The following is a 22,557-nucleotide window of genomic DNA, read 5'->3' on the forward strand; positions in this document are numbered from 1 at the left end:
CATTTTTCACTTTTATTTAGATGGAGTAATTGCACCATAAAGGCTTCTATTGTATTATATTGTGGCTTGTAAACCTGTTAGCTGCAGGCCTGACACAATCAATCAATCAAACACATTCACTGTCATTCCCATAGATTTCCTCACTCTGTGTTAGAACGGGGACATCTAGTGACCAATGCTTTGCACTGCAGACACACAAGTGAGACCTTCTGACAGAGTTCACACAGCAGCAGCCCAGAGTTTCATCAGACTTCATTTATTTAACTCATACTACTCTACAGGGGGACAGAAAGGAAAGGGACACTTCTGTGTGTTGACGCCGGTAAGAATTCTTCCTCCTTATCCCTCTTTTTGGATTCTTGAACACACTCTTTGGCTTATCTATGAGACGTAAGGCTTAAAGGTGATAATACTTATGTAAAGAAACACAGTAAGTGGGCGGTCAGTTGTTTCATTAATAAGGGATTGGTCCGTAGTAGGCGGTGTAGGCGGCAATGATTCCATGTGTGTCCATCATGTCCTCACAGCCCAGGTTGGCTTCACACACTTCTCTCAGACTGCAGGACGAGAGAGGAGAACGATCACACAGAGACGACACACACACACACACAGTGAAATGACAGCAAAGGTATTAAAAGTGCGTCTTACACCTCCAGTTTTAAAGGTGACATATCACGCTTTTTTCATCAACATATATTGGTCTAAGAGGTCCCCAAAACATGTCTTTAAAGTTTATGCTCAAAAAAACACTTTGAAATCAGATTTTGGTCTGCCTGAAAAACCCTCTTCTTCAGCCCTGCTCAGAACAGGCTGTTTTCTCTCTGACCACGCCCCCTCAGGAAGTGGGTGTGGCCTCGGCTGTCCGGCACGTTGATCTAATGTTTACATGTTGGCTGAATATACACGGCTGCTCACAGACCCGCGTTACTTCAACCCTCTGAATCTGATCCAGAATCTGATCCTGACGGAGAGGCGCCTGCAGCAGGACCTTTCTGAACCATTGGTCACAGATTTAGTGTTTCTTGTTGTTTTATTAGTCAGCATGTCGACGTGTGTCTTGGTACACAGCTACCAACATGTAGCTATGTGGCTATGCTAACTAGCGCTAGCACTTATCCGTGCAAACTAAAAATCATCCACTAGATCTTCAAATCTGCAGACGTGGGGAATCAAAGCGACCTCTGCCAGAAAGGCAGGAGGACCTTTCTGAAGGATTGGTCACAGATTCTGTGTTTCTTGGTGTTTTATTTATCAGTATGTAGACGTGTGTCTTGGTACACAGCTACAGCTACAGCTACGACATGTAGCTATGTAGCTATGCTAACTAGCGCTAGCCCTTTTCCATGACAAATAAAAATCATCCACTAGATCTTCAAATCTGCAGACGTGGGGAGTCAAACCGACCTCTGTGTTTATTAAGACAGCCTACAACTAGCATGCCTCCCTCCTAAGCTCCTTGTTAGCACACATGTGTGCAGGGAATGAAAAACGGAGGAGGGGTTGAGTTGTATTTTATACAGTCTATGGGCTGAACAAGCTCCGAGCTCTGACTTCCTGTTACAGACCGGATGGCGTTGTGACGTATGAAAAACACTGAAAACTGAAACGGCTGGTTTCAGCACACATTTACAGAAAGGTGGAGAAATCAGAACAGGGGCAGAATGGAGTCTTTTACTTTTCGGGGGGTTTGTAGACAGGGACACAGATTTCAGGGAGAGAACCATTAAAAAGTCGATCTTGCATGATATGTCACCTTTAAATAAGCGTGTTGCAGAGGGCGATGAAAAACCTGTGGTATATTTTAAAAGCCTCTTGAAGATGAATTCCTTGCCTCTGAAAACATCCTTGTAGAATCTGACAGGAGCTTTAAATAATGTGGGAATTGAAACCTTAGTTATGAGGGTTGACAGCACCAGAGGGCGACTTGTGAAGCTCAGGAGATTGATCGTAGGGCCAACGGGGAGATGTGGATCAAATTTAAAACTCCAGCCTCATTGGAGTAATTTATGAATATGTGCTGACCCCTGTTAGAGCGAGATGTTAAATAAGAAGACGAGTCTGTAATTAAAAAGAAAAGTTCCATTTCTTCATTTATTCTTCCTCTGGGCTTTCCGGCCCACAGAAATGTGGTAATAATTTGATCCATGGATTAGAAAGATAATTTGATGATTCAGAGGAAAAGGAGAAATCTGGGGAAGACTTATTTAGATTAATCGACCAAATATTCACAGAGTTTCATATTTTAAAGTTTGAGAACATCTATCAGAATATGTGGAGGGTTAGAGGGGATAAAGTGTGCTCTGTTAAATCTGAGGAACATGTAAACAAATTATCAAACCCTTCAAATTCTTCTGCAGTGAAACAAAACACTAACTGATAATCCAAAGCTTGATCTGTAAGGCAACTGGACTGGTAGAAATTCTTGAAGATGTTTCACCTCTCCTCTGAAAGGCTTCTTCAGTTCTGACCAGACTGTGGAAGAGCTTGAAGATATAAGCCTCTGACAGTCGTGCGTGTGTCCAGGAGTCACAAAGGGTCCTAAGTAGGGTTGTTAGTCTAGTTCCTGACAGTCGTGATGGGTCAGCTGTGAGTCCTTAGAGTCACATGGTCTCTGGTGTGAGTATGGTCTTACTTGTTTTAACAGAGAATTCAAAACAGCACTGTATGTAGGAGACAAATGAAGTCTTAATCCACCACCTCTGTTAAGAGAAGGGTGTTCAAGCTTAACATAGACGGCTTCCTTCACCCCTCTCTCATACCAACGCTCTTCTCTTCAGATCCTGGACAGTGAAACGCCTTCAAGAATTTCTACCAGTCCAGTTGCCTTACGGATCAAGATTTGGACTACCATGCCCTGCATGACTGATCCAGGGCATGGATCCAGGGGCGGTTGTGGCTCAGTGGGTGGAGTCGTCGTCTATCAATCAGAAGGTTGGCGGTTCGATCCCAGCTCCATCAGTCACATGCCGAAGTGTCCTTGAGCAAGACACTGAACCCCAAATTGCTCCCTCTGTTGTTCAGAGGTGTGTGAATGTGAATGAATGAGATTAGCTAACACTGATGGTCCCTCACTACATAGAAGTCTCTACCATCAGTGAGTGAATGGGTATGAATGGGTGAATGTGACAAGTAGTGTAAAAGCGCTTTGAGTGGTCAGAAAGACTAGAAAAGCGCTATATAAGTACAAGTCCATTTACCATTTACCATTTACCATGACTGAGAACCTTCACAGACACTAACTGAGAATGTTGTCTGATACGTAAAGAAGCACATCGTCTGCATAGAGTGACATATTCGATTAGAAAGAGGCGTGGGAGACTGAAAAATTGCGGTTTAATCGAGTGAATTTGACAGAAGAAGTGTCCTTTAAACTCCATCAGAGCAGCAGAGGACTTGTGTTTTTGTCTGTTGTTTATAAGCGATGTGAAAGAAGAGGAGGAGTACGTACCTCTCCAGCTGGGTCAGAGATAACGGTCCTGGAGCTCTCTTCTGTCTCACCACCGTGGAGGCCTGCTCCTTCTCCACAAACAGACCTGCACCACATGCAGATTTAAGGAAACATTGCTCAATCAATGTAAATTCAGGTAATTATAATAAAATATTTGCAGGTAAAATAGCAATTTTGTCAATAGCTTTGACAAACTAAGCATGGAAGGATTCAGGAGACCGGACGAAGGAATGAACCTTTAACAGACGGAGAAGTGTAGAAAATTCTAACAATGCAAAAAACAAAAGGTTTAAAATGATAAACGCAAAAAAATGAAAGGGCAGTAAAAAGGTTTTAAGAAGAAGACCACATCACATCAAAATATAGCTTAAGAACATGAATGAAAAATACATTCAAATTAATTAAATACAGAAAAACACATTAAAAAAATAAATTCATTTGTTAAAGGCACTATGAGGAGTTTTTAAGTGGCTGAGAAACAGACTGAAACTGATACTGATGCCTCTTTATGACCCTCAAAAGCAAACAAGACCATCTCCAACAACACTGATACCTTCTCTGTTGTCATTCTAATGCCTGAGACCGCTCTGAGGGGGTCGGTGTCAGAACAGATAAAAAAACTGCTGATACATGTTCTTACCCTTCTGAGCAGGGTTGTCTCCAGCAGGCTCAGAGGCATCTGTGAAACACAAGGATTAAAACATGAACAAAGATGAAATTGATCAGTTTGTCTGTGTTGCAAGAAAACAGCAGTTTGGTTGATCTCCTGTAGGAACGGACGTGTTAAACTTTGTTCCTGCAGCAGGACAAATCTGAAGTCATGAGATCTAAAGTGGATTTGATCTCACCTGAAGTCAGACAGACGACTCCCAGAGACAAAAGAACCAGGACGGCTAAAGTCTTCATCTTCAGCTTCTCTCTTCAGCGTCAGGCAGCAGGTACGAGCGAGGACTTGAGCAGCTTTGTGTCTCCTCTCTCCTTGTCTCCTCTCTTACATATAAACATAAATAGAACTATAGATGCAGCCCTCGCTACATCATGAGTATGTGATTGGTTAGGGCATCATGTATCACACACCCACAGAGGCGCAGAATCACAAACCTCCACAAAATGCATGATTCCAAATACAGATTTTATATGAATGTTTGCTTGAATGAACACACACACACATGAACACACAGAGGGTGAACGTGAGGTCTGCTTCCAAAAGGTGTGTGTTTGTTTTAAAGGAAAGGTGATGAGAAAACTAACGTGGGCGACTCACGACCACAGGGGAAATATGTTGCACCTTGTTGGGGTTGATTCAGACGCTGCAGAGAAACCTGAATGTGTTTCTCATGCATGTGCACTTTCCTCCTCTGCCCCATGAAGGGCTTTTAAAGATGAATTAAAGAAGGAAAAAAGGCCCTTTGCATGAGGGTGGGATTTAGCTCCACATTTAATCCCTCAGCCGGATTTAGTGACAAATATAAAAGCTAAATGAAAGCAAATCTGAGGAATGCAGTGCCAGCTGGCAGCCGGAGGAGGTCGGAGTTTCACAGCGCACACACACACTCTTTATTCCTCTTTATGGGTCATTAAGTGCACGCAGCAGAGACGGAGAAACCACCGCTCTGCTTTATGTGACATGATCTCAATCTAAAGGATTCCTCTTTAACGACAAACCGCAAGATTTCCTTCATAAAGAGCGACTTTTAGAAAGTGTTTGAAGAGGGTCAGGGAGTGTGTTGGAGGATATTTATACCCAAACAAGAGGGTTGATGCTATAAAGTGTAAAAAAGAAGCAACAAGCATGCATGAGTTTGATTTAAACACTTTTAAAAAAGGAGGTTTTGTCTTATGTTGTTATTTTGATGATGTTTTGTTGCACTACAGATGCATTAAAAATACTTTATCACATTTTAAAACCTCCTTTTTCAGCTGTTTTTGATTCATGATGTCAAAACGAATAATCAGTGTTTCCTCTCGCTGCTTTTCCTGACTTGATATTTAGATTCTGGACCGGTCCTGATGTTATTATACGGGCTGTAATTTCCCCGTCTGGGTCAGAGCAGCTGCCTTGGCTCGTGTCGAACGCCGACTTCAAGGATTTCGACCTCGGGATAACTTTAACCGGGCACACATGAGGCCTCGTGGCAGCTCAGGAACAGGACTGTCTGTTTGTGCCGAGGGGTGCTGACATCCTCCGTGTGCTGACCTGTGTGTGTGTGTTGCTGAGAGGATACTCACACACAGATGTTTGGTGCATAACACAGATTCCTCTGAAGATTACAACAAACCAGATTTTGTCCACACAGACTGAAATCAGATGAGTTTAACCCCTTAATGAGTCCAAACACAGTTCCTCCTTTTCATCTATTTTTAGAGTCCTTGTTTCCTTATTCTTGTTCATTCACAGAGTTAACATTTCCACTGAAAGCTTCAGAAATGTTTTGATCTTGTGAGTTTTAAGACGTCTTTGAGATGTCAGAAGTTCCTTGCTTCTCAGATTTTGTTTAAAGCTCCTGTGAGGATCTTTCTGTTTGTGTTGATTTTGGCGCCCCCTGTGGCTGAAGTGGTATCACTTACATCTTTTTTTTGTTGTTGTTATGTACGTTTTTATTGACTTCATCACAAGAAACGCAAACACTATAAGTGATACATACATATTGAAGGGCATCTACTATCAACAGGCAGCACAGACAGCTTTTGGTTGAAAGACACTTTCTGGAAAAAACAAAAACAAACATTTTGATCCACTTTTTGTGATACTGGTTAAAATGATCTTTATGTCCTGATGGTAATCAATACATAATGGCCACGGTTACATGATGATTTTTAATTCTGAATGAATTATTCTGAATGAAATAATTCAGAATTAAAGTTTTCTCCTTCATGTTTACATGGAAATAGTAATTCTGAATTGAGGTTTACATGGAAAACACTTTTAATGGTCTTTATTCCTCTTAAGGTCTGGGGGTTGGGAAGGGTTCTGATTGGACAGGGGCGGGCGTGACGTATTTACGTCTACCGGAGGAAACAGACTCCAGTTCCTGCTTCTTTTATTTTCAGTTACAACCTGGAAGACCACACAATAAGAACAATTTTCTAAGCTTTGATTTTGATTCTAGTTTTGAATAAGCAGCTGGACACAAACATACTGCTTCCCTTTCATCAGCTGAGGAGGAGAAGAGAGAGAGAGGACCGGAGAAGGGAGGAGGAAGACCGGACTTTGGTGAATCAAAGCCGGTTAGTGCAACGGCTGCTCTACCTCAGCCTGGTCATGGACACTGCTGGAGCAGCCTGCTCCTCCTAGCCCCACCCCCTCTGCTCTCTCCTGCTCACACACACACCTGCAACCTAGACGGAGTCCTGAGGAAATGCTACATTCAAATTCATGCTAGTTTTCCATGACTACTAACCCCAGCTCTAACAGGAAAGTCAGTTTGGAATTTGAGTTAAAGGTGACATATCATGCAAAATTGACTTTCTAATGGTTCTTTACCTGAAATCTGTGTCCCTGTCTACAAACTCCCCGAGAATGAAAAAAATCCATTCTGTCCCTGTTTTGATTTCTCCACCTTTCTGTAAATGTGTGTGAAACGAGCCGTTTCAGACTTCCGTGTTTTTGTTACGTAACAACAATATCCGGTCTGTAACAGGAAGTCAGAGCTCGGAGCTTGTTCAGCCCATAGACTGTATAAAATACAACTCAACCCCTCCTCCGTTTTTCATTCCCTGCACACATGTGTGCTAACAAGGAGCTTAGGAGGGAGGCATGCTAGTTGTAGGCTGTCTTAATAAACACAAAGGTCGCTTTGACTCCCCACGTCTGCAGATTTGAAGATCTAATGGATGACTTTTATTTATCATGGATAAGTGCTAGCGCTAGTTAGCATAGCTACATAGCTACATGTCCTAGCTGTAGCTGTGTACCAAGACACACGTCGACATGCTGATAAATAAAACAACAAGAAACACTAAATCTGTGACCAATGGTTCAGAAAGGTCCTGCTGCAGGCGCCTCTCCGTCAGGATCAGATTCAGAGGGTTGAAGTAACGTGATCTCTGAGCAGCCGTGTATATTCAGCCAACATGTAAACATTAGATCAACGTGCTGGAGAGCCGAGGCACATCCACTTCTGGAGGGGGCGTGGTCAGAGAGAAAACAGAGTGTTCTGATGAGGAATGAAGAAGAGGGTTTTTCAGGCAGACCAAAATCTGATTTCAAAGTGTTTTTTTGAGCATAAACTTTAAAGACATGTTTTGGGGACCTCTTAGACCAATATATGTTGATGAAAAAAGCGTGATATGTCACCTTTAAGGTTAAAACATGTTTATATTATTTACATGGTAACTATTTACATACAAGTTTATTTAAGTTATTATTTGTGTAGTTATGATGATGTCATTATTTTTACAGCATCTTGTAGCTGGGACCAAAAACATGTTGAATGTACTTCTGGGGTTCTAATTATATTTACCTGGAGCTCGGTCATCCTGGCCTCTCATTGGTCGGTTCTGTGACATGTGATTGAGTGACAAGGAAGTGTTGTTATGTCAATCCAGTGTGGCTAAAGTAAAGTGCTCCTGAGAAAGTTATCTGTCTCCATCCTGCTGTTTCTTATTAATAGAGTGATCCACCTACACACATTGAACCCTCAGGTTACACTTCTTTTAAGCACAGTATCAAGATTTCATCTTTTAGAAAGACGGTTATCATCAGCATCGGTATGCTGCAAGTCTCTACAAAATCTGTCTCCTGTCCTCTCCTGACTCTTATCACCGTCTCCCTCAGCTGTTCTCACAAGCCTCCATGCCGGTCTCTTAAAACAAACAAGAAGGATTGATTTGTTTATCTTCTACACTCCTCTCAGACTCCTCTCTTTCAAACACAAACCTCAAGCTCCTTCTTCCCAGGCGAATCATCGACCACTACTTTCATTCTAACATCTGCCGAGCATCCACACACACCGACCGCTCACACACAGCCATGTGGCCGACAAATGGTGCACACAGGATACAGACAGAACCCAGTGAAGGGAGGTTTGTTTATTTCAAAGCAAAAGGAAACACTCAGATAAATAGGTGGTTAACGTAACGTAGTGATGATAGTGAGCTGGAACACTTACATGGAGCTCATGAGAAGCTGTGATAATAGTGGATAAAAGTTATCCTGAGAATACACCAGAGCTGGGACCGTCTGAGCCACGAAGGAGGCCTCATCTCACATCCAGAGGAGGTCATAAAAACAGCTTAAAGGATCGATACGTGGATTTAAAAAAAAAAAAAGGAAGGCGAGGATAAATGATGACGGCTGCCGCTCAGTATCGGCGAGTCACAGCCGGTCTCTGAGTCCGGGACCCGAAGTATCTCTGGAAGGCCTGCTGGAAGCCGTGGCGATAAGCGTAGTAGCGGCAGGGGGAGTAGTCCTCGCAGGTCTCTGCACGCCTCTCTGCCGGAGACTTTATCCTCCTGCACGGACAGAGAAGAGCGATGAGGACGGTAATCAGAAACAGCGTCCTCAGCTCCTCGCCCCGTGTGCTCGCAGCAGATGTAGACGTTTATAGTGCAGTTAAGTTTTTTCTAACAATGCTTAATGTGTGTGCGTTCTCTCCGTGCGGTTTTGCATATGGGTTTGTGCGTTGCATGCATGTCTGCGGTGGCGTGTTTACCTCATGTTGTAGTAGTTGACGTTGTTCCCCGTTGTTGGGTTGTATGCGTTGCCTCTCTGCGGCGTGATGAAGGAGTTGGCTCGGCTCGGAGGCACGAACACATCTGGAACCACAAAACTTCACTCATCAAAAAGTCCTGTTCTCAAGCGGGTCGGGGGGTCAAGCGGGTGCTAAGCCTGAGGGTGCGTTAGTGGAGGGTTCCAACGTGATGTTAGAAGAGCATGCATGTTTTTCCAGACGAGAGACAACATTTAATCACCTTCAATGGACTCTGTGCTTTCATGAGAGTCTACGGGAAAAACATGAAGTCGGTTAGATATAAAACACGATGAACACGGCGTGAATCAGATATACGTTACAAGCTGCTGAGTGATGAGGTGAGGACGGTTGAAGGGTGGGTTTGTATACCGTAGCACACGCAGAGAGCGGCCGCAGCAAGGAGTGCCAGAAACTGAAGAAGGCTCCTCATCCTGGGGGGCTCGTCTGCAGGGAACAGAGAGGAGAGGTGTTTCAGTCAGAGCGTCGGCACCGGAGTCAGAGTGTGACAGAAAAACAGGGGTAAAAAAAAAAGAGCCAGAGAAAGTGTCTCACATGAAGGAAGTGTGGGTAAACAGGGAGAACCACACGCAGGGGACAGGCGGCCTAAAGAGGCCAGAAGTGTCTAAATGTGTCCGTGCGGTTTGGTGCACATGACGGGTGAAACCAGTCATATATCTATACGCTGCACCGTACACACACACACATGAATGCATGCTCAGAAGCTGCAGCAGAATCTCTGAAAACACAGGTTATAAATATTTATGAGACAAGACTGAAGATCCTGGAGGGGATCAACAAGTGTCCAAGCGTCTCCTCGGAGCCAGTCCACGACCACGGCTCGATATCTGAGACCTCAGCGTGAAGAGGACGAGCTGAGGAGAATAGCTGTGGCTGACCGAGCGGTCCAAGAGACCGCCGAGAGGCCGGGACGAGCAGAGAGACAAAAACAAGTCTGTAGGTGGCCCTGCACACACACACACACACACACACACACACACACTGCAACACACTGCATCACACGTGCACGCAGCAACACGCACGAGTGACCTACAGTAAAAGGTGTGTGGCACCTGTCTAAACAGCAAGGCCAGATGTCTGCACACACACATGAAGACACACACACACACACACACACACACACACACACACACACACACACACACACACACACACTTAAACACTATATTAGCATGCCTGCCCTGCAGAGAAACTTTCATCCTCGTCCTCTGTTTGTAGGATTTGGACAAGATTCTGATTCGGCAGCCCTCCTTCGTTTTCCTTCATCAATAGCAGCTTTCATTACACTTAAACACACACACACAGCTTTCTGACACACGCACACACACACACACACACACACACACACACACACACTCCTGACATGAGCCCCTCAGGCGTATCTTGGCTGCAGGGATAACTAAGACTTACATCGGGCACAGAAACATCAAGCCTGGGACCCAGATTTCAAACAGCAGCGTCCAAAGACAAGAACATTTACACCACTGCGTGTGTGTGTGTGTGTGAGTATGTGTGTGTCAGTGTATGTATGTGTGTGTGAGAGAGAGAGAGAGAGGTGCTGACAACAGTGTCTACAGAGTCTTAATGTCTGTCTGAGTCTCAGCAGGGGTCCTGGTGCACGGGTTCATATTCCCAGCTCGGTGGAAAAAAGCCACAGGCATGATGTCGGGCTCGTGCAGAGTCCACACTTTGGGTCCTCACACACACACACACACACTCACACACTCTGGAGGCCTTCTGTATTATAAGCGTTGCATGTTGCAGCATTATTATGAAATATCACATGAATGCATCCCTGCAGGGCGTTTGTTAGAGCTCAAAATAAGCAGTTCATCTTCATTAAAGGGTTAAACCTGCTCCTCTAGTCTCCACCTGATGTTAGTTAGAAAGACTGATTCGCTTACCGTGGAAGATAATGTGCAGAAAGAAGTTTCAAAAGCTCTGTGTGTACTTTCTCTGGAGGAATATTCTTTAATTCCTCTCAGCGAGGCTTTTTATACTCACCTCTCGTGCCCCCACCCCTTCATTTGAACCCACCGACTCCCTCCTCTCCCTCCTCTCTCTCTCTCTCTCTCTCTCTCCTCCCTTCTCGTTCTATCAGCCCCCTTTTCCACCACTCAATCAGACCGGGTATTAGCTCACTCTCTCCCTGACTCCCACGCCTTCAGCAAAAAAAACACAGTAAAGAGGTGAAGAAGAGGAGGAGGAGGAGGAGGAGGAGGGATGGGGAGAAAAACAAGCGGGTGGTAAACACAGACAGGGAGGGGGGTAAGGTGAGGTTGGCACGCTCATGTCTGACAGGTACACGATAATATTCACTGCTGTTTGTCAGTGTGGCAGCGTGAGATGAGAGGCCCGCCCGGCCTACCCTGCAGGTCCACGCTGCTCTCGCCTCGTTTGACTCTGAGCAGCTCCAGACCGAGTCGTGTTTGGAGGAGGATTTTTAGGGGAACTGTCCCTTTAGCTTTTCCATAAATAGAAGCTGTGATCTCATATCGGCCGTGAACTCTGAATGCTTTGAGCAGAACAATAACAAGCCTGTGAGCTGAATCACAAGCTGGGAGTCCAGAGACAGAACACGGCACCTTGTAGGGGCCCGCTTTAACCCTTTATGGTCCAGAACGGAGAGCAGGACCTTCATCTATAAACAAAGAGAGTTTAAGCCCCGCCTCTTTGAACGATAAAACCACACTGCAAAATGAATAACAACCTTTTGGCTACACGCCCTCGACTGATTAAAAATAAGATGGACGACTCATCTCCACGTCCTTCTGGTGTACACATGTGAAGCCAAAATACCCCAACAACAGGAAGTGACATCCCACGCTGGTGTTGCTGTTTTGGAGTCAGAGCAAACTGACATATCGACCAGAGCATTCAGGAACCAGCACTGTTACGGGTGTGAGGGTGAACCCAAAAGCAGCACACTGGAGCCCGGAGGAAACAGCAGGTAACAGTCTTTACTAACCCGGTCACACAATGTCTGTTGAGATGCTGGTTTCGCTGTGTGGAGGATCAGGCTGGAAACAGACGAGGAGCAGGCAAATCTCTTGGTCGGGGACAGAAGGCTGAGGTAGTTACCAGGGCAGAAACGAGGAAGGAAGGTCGGGGACAGGCAGGGTGGAAACCGGGAGATCAGTCCGAGGAAAAGTGCTGGAGAGTCTTGCATTTGCAGAGAGAACAATCTGGCACTGAGTGAGCTGAAACCGGGACTTAAATACTGGCAGCAGGTAATGAGAAACAGGTGATTTGTGTTGGCTTAATGAGGAGAGTGTGGTTCAGGTAAACGAAGGGGAGTGGAAATGTAGTGGGCTGAGAGGCTGAGCAGGTGTGGCAGGTGATAACTGTGACAAGCACATGCATGAGGACGGATTTACGTGACCGCTTTTCCCAGCAGCGCTAGCACAAACTTTCCCTCACAACAACAACGATTTCGGACGATGTGGCACGCTTGCTGGTGTTGCTCCTGGCTTTTCGTAATCACATGAGGTCCCAAAGAGAACTTATTCTTACTTTTGCAGAAAAATGGTGGAAACTTGTTCGGTTTGTCTTTTTGGTCATTGCAACCTCCTCGCCCCTCTCGCCCCTGATGTAAGCGGTTCGCAGTTCTAGACCAGCAAAGAGTTGGAGCCGCCCTGGCACCTGATTTCCCCTGTGGGAAACACAAAAAACTGGTTCTCAATTGAGCACCGGCTTGCGAACCGGCTTTGAAACTGCATTGGTGGAAAAGGGTTATCTGTGAACCAGTTCGACATCCTGTACCTGCAGACTCTGAGATCCTGTGTTTAGCTTCGTTTGTGCACAGCTTTGTTTTCTGACCTTTAGTTCAGTCAGGTCAGAATTTAACATTTCTGTGTAAACAACTAGAAAATCGGTCGCTCCAGAACATCCTCACTCTGTACAAGACAGCTGTTCAAACCAGCACCTGATGCAACGAAATATTAACACAGCCTTAAGACAAGTACCCTGAAATAATCAAACAGCAGATTCTATTCAAACTCTACTGTCTCCTTGTCGGACCTCAAAAATCCACACCACTTAGACCACTAAGCCACCAGCGCCCCGCGACTCCAACTCTTTGCTGGTCTAGAACCGCAAACCGCTTACATCAGGGACGGGGGGCGGGGGTTGCCTTGATCAGAAACACAAACCAAACGTGTTTCCTCCATCGTCCTGCAGCGAACAAATCAAAGAGACTAATGGATTCCAAAGCAAAGCAGCGGTCAGCCGAGGAGACGAGCTGCCGTTGTCACCATTGTTGTTGTTGTGAGGGAAAGTTCGTGCCTGTCATGACGTGCCTCTTCCACGGGTTCGAGTGGGCAGAAAAACAAACAGCTTCCGTGTTTGTTCCAAGCAGCAACCTCCAGTCTCAAACAGTGAAGCACATGTGGAAGTGTTATAAACTGCAATACATTGAGAATCCTCTAGAGGCTGGCTGCAGAAACAGCTGAAACCACATAGACATGAATGGGAAAAAGACGATCTTTGCAGCATTAATAAACATGTTTACAGCCTGGTTCAAAAAACAGCTTGACTCTATGAAGCTAATCTCTCTATCAGCACACACTGTACAGGGGGGGAGTTTATTCCTAACATGACGGTTCAGAAGATATTAAGATTATGAGTTTTTGCCCAAATAAGGACATGACTGACTTGATTGACAGGCAGGAACACATAGCTGTTGGCTAGGAGCCTCAAACTCCGCCCCCTTTACGTCACACTCTGCCTGGTTGAGTTCAGCTTTTCCAATATGGCTGCCGCCGTCGATTGGCTTCAAAACAGCGCTCAGGAACAGATGAGTGACATCACAGATACTACGTCCATGTTTGATACAGTCTATGGTTGGTTTGTGAGTTCAACCAGTTCAGAAACCAGCCTGGAAATACAACCCGGTTCACGTTCTTTGAAAAGAGGTAAGAGTCTAGTCTTCAAGTGGGACAACCGGGTTCCACTCCAACATGCAGCTCCTTTCCCACGTCACCTCCAAGACTCTCTCTGGTTCCTGTTCTCTCCACATGAAGGCCCAGAAAGTTTAAACACAGGGAGTTGACATCATGTACCCTCAGTTAGACTTTCAAACTGAGCGTATTTGACATAATAATGTTCACTTTGGAGGATAATTTGTTTTGAAAACATCTGTACAGTGGAATAAAAGCCTCTCAGAGTCATGAATCTCTGGCTCCATCTTTGATAATCTCTGCGGCGATGCAGACACAGCGGTTCCTGTGTTCGTGGTTGTTGTTGAAACCAGCGCTGACTTGTTTTTCTGGATGTTTTTTAAGTACCCCCTCCAGGCAGAACTTGTGTTTCTGTGATATAATTATTTCTCCAATCATGATAATGTGAAGCACATTGTATTAACACAAGACGCGTTTGTATTTTGGCACAGCACACACGAGATACAGACGATCATTCCCAGGAGATGTTTGGGCTTCAGTGCATCGAGCGGAGCATTCCTGAGCAGTGGAGCAGCTGAAGGTGTCTCCTGCAGCGTGCAGATCTCCCCCCTTCAGTCTGAGCAGCTTTTGTGCGCCTTCGTTAGATCTGATGCACCGAACAACGTCCCCATGGTGCGTATCAGAGAGTTACGTAACGGCACATCACATTTGGCTCGGCCACAACGCTCTGTGAATAGCTGTGTGAAGGCAGACGCAGGCCAACTGTAAACAAACCGGAATAGGAGGCCGGGCCTTACCGGGAATCAGGACTCAGACAGACAGATAAACAGACGCAGAGATGGAGATAAAGTGTCTGACAGATAAGAGAGAGAGAGAGAGAGAGAGGAGGGGAGCTCAGGCCGCAGAGAGGGAGAGAAAGCACACTCTGTGGAGGCGCAGGATGTTTTTGGCGCTGCTGATATTTTCAGTGATGTGTTCATGAGGTTGTTCGCTCTCTGAGTCTGATACTACACCTCCACTTTCCACACACACACACAGATACCATCACACCATGAAAGAGAGAGGCTGTTTATTTGGAGCTTTTAAAGATGTTGACGGTGGCGGAGGGGATTTGTAAATCAAGTTAAGTAGATGGAACTTGTTCTCAGACGGCGGCCTGAGGAGAGGCTGAGAGGAAGAGGGTGATTACATGGAACAAATCTGTCACACGCTTATTTAAGAGCTCTCTCTGTGATCGTCTCAAAGTCATGTTACTGCTGTTCTTCTCATTAGCATCCTCCTCTCTTCACCTCCATTAGTACTTTTCCCTTCTCTCACTCTCCCTCTCACGCAGCTCAGGTCTCGTCCCGACCGGTCTTCCCAAGAAACGTTTCAAGAGAAATGTTACGAAAGCACAGAAAACATGTTTCATGTGTGCCAGAGAGTCTGATAAATGATGAATGATAAACGAAAACAGAAGGAAGTGATACTCAGAGAAACGCCCTGCAGAGGAGGAGAGGAGCGTGATGACTAACAGAGGCGAGAGATCATAACAGGAAGTGTACGGGGGCAGGGATGGACACAGCATGAAGGATAAACTGGAGGAGAGAGAAGCTAAAGGTGCATTTCGACCAAGAGTTTTGGGGTCGGGTGCTGGTGGCCTGGCAGTCTAAGCGCCACACATACAGAGGATATAGTCCTTGGGGTCAACGGTTTGATTCCCGGCTGGTGGACCATTTCCTGCATATCATCCCCCTCTCTCTACTCCCCACATTTCCTGTCTCTCTTCAGCTGTCCTATCAAATAAAGGCAAAATATATAACTTTAAAAGAGTTCCAGGGTCTTTTAGCCCCCAGAACTACTTCCCCCTGAACTAAAAGGTTCCTGGTCCCACATTGTTGTCTGCGTTTTGACCACGGGCTGAAGTCCCGGGTAGATTGTGTAAATCAGTCCAGTGACATATGGAGGAAAAAAAGTAACTGCACTACACCACCAGACCAGTAGAGGGCAGTAACACAAAGAGGAATGCCATTCATCACAGATGACACCATAGAAGCAGACGGACAGGCAGGTATCATTCTGAGCAACACAACAGTTAGCCTGTTAGCATGAAGAGACTCAGCTGGTCTGTTTTAGATGGTGCTATATTTCATCACAGATGGATTCACTGAATCAACACGTGAGAGGAGATAAGCGCGAGTAGCAAAGACGTTTCAACACGGCTTTAAAATCCTTTTGAACTCAAAAAGCCGTGATCGCAGAGATCGACCGGTGTTTTGGTTTAAACGGCGACCCTGTTAACTGGAGACTCTCAGCCGGATGCATCCCTCATAAACGTCTTTAGACCATCATTAAATATCTGATGAGGATATTTTGAAATCTTAATAAAAACTAAACTAGTTTGCATTCCCAGGAACTCCCTCTGTGTTTCAACAGCTGTGTAAACTCCACAAACACTGACACGTTCAGCTGAAGGTCTCCAGTTTACAGGGTCACTTTTAAAACCGGAACACCGGGAGGAGAGACGCATTAACGGTGGGCTGAGAGAAGACTACTGTTACAAGCTGCTAAATCAAGAGAATCACAGCTTCTTCTTTTGAAAAGTACACACACATACAAAAAAGAACGAACAAATACAACTAATGAAAGAAAGAGAAAAATGACTGTGAATGGTTATTGGAAAAATTTGACAAAAAAAATTTGAAAAAAAAAAATTTGAAAAAAAAATGTTGACAATTTTTTTGGGGAAAAAAAAAATTGGAATTTTTTCTTTTGAAAAATTTAAATTTTGAAAAAAATAAATAATAATAATATTTCATTAAAAAAAATTTTTTTTTTTTTTGCAAAAACATTATGAAAAAAAAAATTGTCAAAAAAGTTGACCCAGAGAATCACAGCTTCTTCTTTTGAAAAGTACACACACATACAAAAAAGATAGAACAAATAAAAACTAATGAAAGAAAGAGAAATCAAGAGAATCACAGATGTGTGTGATGTTATTGTGGACGGAGGGAGGAATAAAAACACTGAGGTTAATCTACCAATCAGACACGTTCAGCATTGCAGGCCCCGCCCCCCAGAAAGTCCTGGGACCTTTGAAAAGTACTACCCCCCTAGCAGGGGCTCTTTAGGGAGGAGATTATCTACCCCTGAACTAAATTTAGACCCTGGGTCCACCGGTCCAAACACACGTAGTTCCAGGGTAAAGTTCCTGCAGTCTAAAAACACCTATATGTAGTAACTGAGGCATCACAGTTCCCTCCGCCCTCTTTCTGAAGGAAGTTCTCATGACTTTAAACTTCAATACTTCAGACAATCCTTCCTTATAAACATGTTTCCTTAAATCTTTATGGTGGTGACACTTTCAGCTGAAGGTCTCCAGTTTACAGGGTCACTTTTAAAACCGGAACACCGGTGGGCTGAGAGAAGACTACTGTTACAAGCTGCTAAATCAAGAGAATCACAGCTTCTTCTTTTGAAAAGTACACACACATACAAAAAAGATAGAACAAATAAAAACTAATGAAAGAAAGAGAAAAATGACTGTGAATGGTTTTTGGAAAAATTTTACAAAAAAAATTTGAAAAACAAAATTGAAAAAAAAAATCTGAAAAAGAAAACTGAGCAAAAAACTTGGAAAAACAAAATTTTGAAAAAAACAAATTTGAAAAAAAAATTTGGAATTTTTTTTTTGAAAAAATTAAATTTTGAAATGAAAAAAAATAAAAAATAAAATCATTTAAAAAATTTTTTTTTTTTGCAAAAACATTATGAAAAAAAAAATTGTCAAAAAAGTTGACCCAGAGAATCACAGCTTCTTCTTTTGAAAAGTACACACACATACAAAAAAGATAGAACAAATAAAAACTAATGAAAGAAAGAGAAATCAAGTGAATTGGTCAGAAAACACCTATATGTAGTAACTGAGGCATCACAGTTCCCTCCGCCCTCCTTCTGAAAGAAGTTCTCATGACTTTAAACTTCAATACTTCAGACAATCCTTCCTTATAAACATGTTTCCTTAAATCTTCATGGTGGTGACACTTTCAGCTGAAGGTCTCCAGTTTACAGGGTCACTTTTAAAACCGGAACACCGGTGGGCTGAGAGAAGACTACTGTTACAAGCTGCTAAATCAAGAGAATCACAGATGTGTGTGATGTTATTGTGGACGGAGGGAGTAATAAAAACACTGAGGTTAATCTACCAATCAGACTTCTCATGACTTTAAACTTCAATACTACAGACAATCCTTCCTTATAGACATGTTTCCTTAAATCTTCATGGTGGTGACACGTTCAGCTGAAGGTCTCCAGTTTACAGGGTCACTTTTAAAACCGGAACACCGGTGGGCTGAGAGAAGACTACTGTTACAAGCTGCTAAATCAAGAGAATCACAGCTTCTTCTTTTGAAAAGTACACACACATACAAAAAAGATAGAACAAATACAAACTAATGAAAGAAAGAGAAATAAACGGCTAGCTTGAATAAAGGGACAGACTGAAGTTTCACTACTCACCAGGTGGTCACGACCCAAAGCTCGTGGACACAGGTGAGGGTTGGAACGTGGATGGACCGTTAATTTGAAAGCCTTCCCTCCTGGCTCGGCTTCCTCTTCATCGTGCAAATCTGGTACAAGAAACAAAACAAACATGGTCACATCTGGCACCAGAACACCATCATAACTGTGCAAAGCTGCAGAAACACGAGACCACAAATCACAACATTAATGTGGCCGAGTCCATTATCAACACAGCGCATGAATGAGACTCTGCTCAGGCTCAATGTTTGGGTTGTTTGAGCGATGCCCGAGGGAGGAGTGGAAGGAAAGATTGAGCTTTCAAAAGCAGAATTAATTCAGAAAGGAGAAAATGGAAACAGAGTAAGTGGATTTCAAAATAAGGGCGTGACCAGGAATGTAAAAACTGTCCAAATAATGTCTGCAGGAACACACAGCCGGACCTGTTTGGGTCGGCTCGTGTTTCGCTGTGTGGTGGAGCAGGTGAACCTCAGGCCGCTCTGTGGTCCGGTCTGTCAGAGCGGACAGAACGCAGACAAACAACAACAACTCAGACTCAGACTTCTTTCTATTTCATGACTTTTATTAACGACTGTTGCTTCAGTGAACTTGGAGGAATTTGAAGGAGGGAGTGAGTCAGACAGACGTTACTCAGGACTGTCCCCCCGTCCTCCCTGATGCTCCTGCTGTCCTGAGGATGTGAATTCACCACATGAAGGTCGATAAACCTTCATGTAGATTTATGAGTTTTCATAACACTCTCATCCTGCTGGACATGTGGACCTGCTCATCTGTTCTGTCTCTGTTATTGAATAAATCTGAAGTCTAAATCAGGAGGATTTGACTCGCACAGGAAACTTGTTTTATTCTGTTTTTCTTAATAAAAAAAAGAAGAAGCAGCTAAAGATTTTGAGTCAGATGCTTCGTCTTCTTTTGGCTTTTTTCCCGTCTCATTACCTGATAACCAAACCTTGAGAAGTCCAGGTATGTGAAGAAGAGTACGGTGGCTGCAAAGGCCCAAAAGTAATCTCCTGGGAGGAATCAGCAAAATCAGAAAAATTCAGAAACAAGTCCATCCATCCATTATCTTGATCACTTCTCCCGTTTGGGGTCATGGGGGGCCGGAGTCTATCCCAGCTGACATCCGGCAGAAAGCAGGGCACACCTCGGACAGGCCTACAGCCAATCACAGGGCTAATATGGAGACAGAGACAACCATTCATGCACACTCACACCTACTGGCAATTTAGAGTGACCAGTTAACCTGGTGAGTGTGTTTTTGGACCTTAGGAGGAAGCTGGAGAACCTATGGAGAACATGCAAACTCAACACAGCTCGACGGGGGATTCAAACGAAGAACCTTCTCGCCGTGACACAGGACTTCCACCAGATCCAGGTCCAGGTCTCAGAACGCAGCACAGAGCAGGACCACCGCTCAGCTGGAGTCATGTGACCGAGGTTTCCCCCGCTGTAATAACTGAATCAAGGATTCTCTTCCTCCTCCTCTCCTCATCCATGTTGTCTTTCTGGTCCTCTGACAACCTCTGACCTGTTGAAGTGAAGTGTAAAGAACTGCAGTTCCTTGAGTGTCCACTTAAGGGTGTCTCTGAAAGCAAGAGAATCCCCATCAACACCAATGTTAAAATGCCCGACTTAACAGCAGAATTTAAAATGTTTACAGCCCAGAACAGAAACAGTAAACATCTGAATGGTTCATTTATTTATTCAAACACACTTTAAGGCGGGTTAACATTATTATTATTCTTCCAGTTTGATCGTATTAAGGCTAAGAGTTCTGCATAACTAGCATCATTGTGAGTGTAATTATTGGGTTGGGTCAGCATTCAAATATGGCGGCCACTTTCATCAGGCTTCAAAAAGCCTCTTCTTCTGGAGTCATGTGACCGAGGTTTCCCCTGCAGTAATCCCTGAATCAAGGATTCTCCTCCTCCTCCTCTCCTCATCCATGTTGTCTTTCTGGTCCTCTGAAAACCTCTGACCTGTTGACTCCAGGCCTGGCTCCGCTCATCATGACTTTGGTTTGTTGTTGTAGTCAGATTTACGTGACAGCTTTTCCAACAACAACAACGATGGAGGACAATGGCAGCTCGTCTCCTCGGCCGACCGCTGCTTTGTCTTGGAATCCATTAGTCTCTTTGATTTGTTCGCTGCAGGACGATGGAGGAAACACGTTTGGTTTGTGTTTCTGATCGTGTTAACCCCACCCCTCGCCCCTCGCCAATCGCCCATCGCCCCTGACGTTAGTGGTTCACGGTTCTAGACCAGCAAAGAGTTGGAGCCACTCTGAAACTTGTTTTCCCAGCTAGGAGCCGGTTCACTCATAGTTGAGGCATGAAAAACCGGTTCTCAATTGAGCCCCTGATCCGAACTGGCCCTGAAACCGCCTTGGTAGAAAAGAGGAAAGGGTGCAGAACAGAGCAAGCATCAGTGACAATACATATGACACTGGTAAAATCAGACACAGCAGAAAGGAGGAGGAAGTGCTGGCGTTAAGTTCAGCTGATGTTCTGGGGGAGATCGAGTCATGTGACCGAGGTTTCCCCCGCTGTAATCCCTGAATCAAGGATTCTCCTCCTCCTCCTCTCCTCATCCATGTTGTCTTTCTGGTCCTCTGTAAACCTCTGACCTGTTGACTCCAGGCCTGGCTCCGCTCATCATGACTTTGGTTTGTTGTTGTAGTTAAGTGAAATACGATCTGGTGATAACACAGAGTGTTTTATTCTGAAAATTAACCGGATGTTTTCATTTTGTTTTGGTGAAACCTGACTTCCTGTCCCGCTCCATCTGCTCTGTTGAGATTGATGCGTCGTGCTCCGGCATCCTCTTCCTCTAGTCTTGTGTATCTGATCCGGAGGACTCCGACCTGCCGGATCAGAGACGCAGCCGGAACGCAACGGAGCGGATCCAGTGGAAGTTAACACATTGAGTAGAATAGAAACCGATCAGATCCAGAGCTGTGACGGATCGGAGACGGATCTGGAGGAATTTGGCCTTTAGGCGTGGAGAGCACACCTTCCCTCTCTTTCATGTGCATACATAAAAGACCGTGGCAGGGAGAGCAGCAGCAAAGAAGAACGCTATGTGAGGAAGTAAAAGCAGCTTCTTTTTGTACTTGAAGTCATATTTTTGGGGCTTTATCCCTTTATTCAGAGAGGACAGGACGGTGGGTAGAGCAGGAAACCAGGAGAGCGAGAACAGGAAGTGACATGTGAGGGAAGGGGCTGAAGATTGGATTCAATCTAGGGGCCGCCCACTTGAGGCCTCTCAAGTTCTCCGGCATCTGGCAAACATAGAAGTCTTGTGTATCTGATCCGGAGGGCTCTGACCTGCCGGATCAGAGACGCAGCCGGAACGCAACGGAGCGGATCCAGTGGAAGTTAACACAGTGACTAGAATAGGAACCTATCAGATCCAGAGCTGGGTTGGACACATCTGGTGGAATTTGGCCATGAGGTAACAGCACTACCAAAACAAATCAAGTGTTTTAAAACGAGCAACCAAAGAAGCATGCTGCATGTAGAAAACACTCTGCAAAAGCAAAAGAAGGGATGCATTTACAGCAAACAGTCTGCAAATATGCAAACAACATAAGAAACAAACACACAAAGTTTGTCCTTTTCTGCCACCGTACCATGACCCTGCACTTCAAGCCTCCAAACCTCGCTATCATCACTCCAACACGTCTGCTCTGTGCTCGTTTGAGGCTAAGATAAGATACTCCTTTATTCGTCCCACAACGGGGAAATTCATGGAGTTCCAGCAGCAAACAAGAAGGTGTACAGAAAAAGAATATATATAGGAAAGAAATGTCCATCAGAGACGACAGCTTGGACATAATCCTCCTGTCAGCCACCACCTCCACAGGGTCCAGGACTGAGCTGGCCTTCTTCCCCAGTTAGTTCAGTCTTGCTCTCCTGTATCCTGTCCGCCCACAGCAGGTGAAATCCTTCCAATGTGGCGTTCATGTCCGGTGTTAGCTCTG

General features: G+C 44.7%; 2 protein-coding genes across 3 annotated transcripts; both read right to left on the reverse strand.

Annotated features, from left to right (window-relative positions):
* Window positions 1–256: 256 nt before the first annotated feature.
* Window positions 257–6,116, reverse strand: bglap (bone gamma-carboxyglutamate (gla) protein). Its single transcript, XM_034711022.1, has 5 exons — window positions 6,094–6,116; window positions 4,297–4,436; window positions 4,089–4,127; window positions 3,449–3,533; window positions 257–557 (listed from the first exon to the last, which is right to left on the reverse strand). Exons 2-5 carry the CDS (start codon window positions 4,352–4,354, stop codon window positions 455–457), a joined length of 285 nt encoding a protein of 94 aa, XP_034566913.1. The 5' UTR covers window positions 4,355–4,436; window positions 6,094–6,116; the 3' UTR covers window positions 257–454.
* Window positions 6,117–8,448: 2,332 nt separating this feature from the next.
* Window positions 8,449–18,664, reverse strand: mgp (matrix Gla protein). Of its 2 annotated transcripts, none has more exons than XM_034712340.1 (5): window positions 18,555–18,664; window positions 9,511–9,585; window positions 9,362–9,391; window positions 9,103–9,205; window positions 8,449–8,902 (listed from the first exon to the last, which is right to left on the reverse strand). In XM_034712340.1, exons 2-5 carry the CDS (start codon window positions 9,569–9,571, stop codon window positions 8,752–8,754), a joined length of 345 nt encoding a protein of 114 aa, XP_034568231.1. In that variant the 5' UTR covers window positions 9,572–9,585; window positions 18,555–18,664; the 3' UTR covers window positions 8,449–8,751. The 2 variants fall into 2 exon arrangements, with proteins under 2 accessions (XP_034568231.1, XP_034568230.1); XM_034712339.1 differs by lacking the exon at window positions 18,555–18,664 and adding an exon at window positions 11,064–11,173.
* Window positions 18,665–22,557: the final 3,893 nt, after the last annotated feature.

This window comes from Notolabrus celidotus, chromosome 20 (genome assembly GCF_009762535.1).
Source record: "Notolabrus celidotus isolate fNotCel1 chromosome 20, fNotCel1.pri, whole genome shotgun sequence".
Lineage (NCBI taxonomy): Eukaryota > Metazoa > Chordata > Actinopteri > Labriformes > Labridae > Notolabrus > Notolabrus celidotus.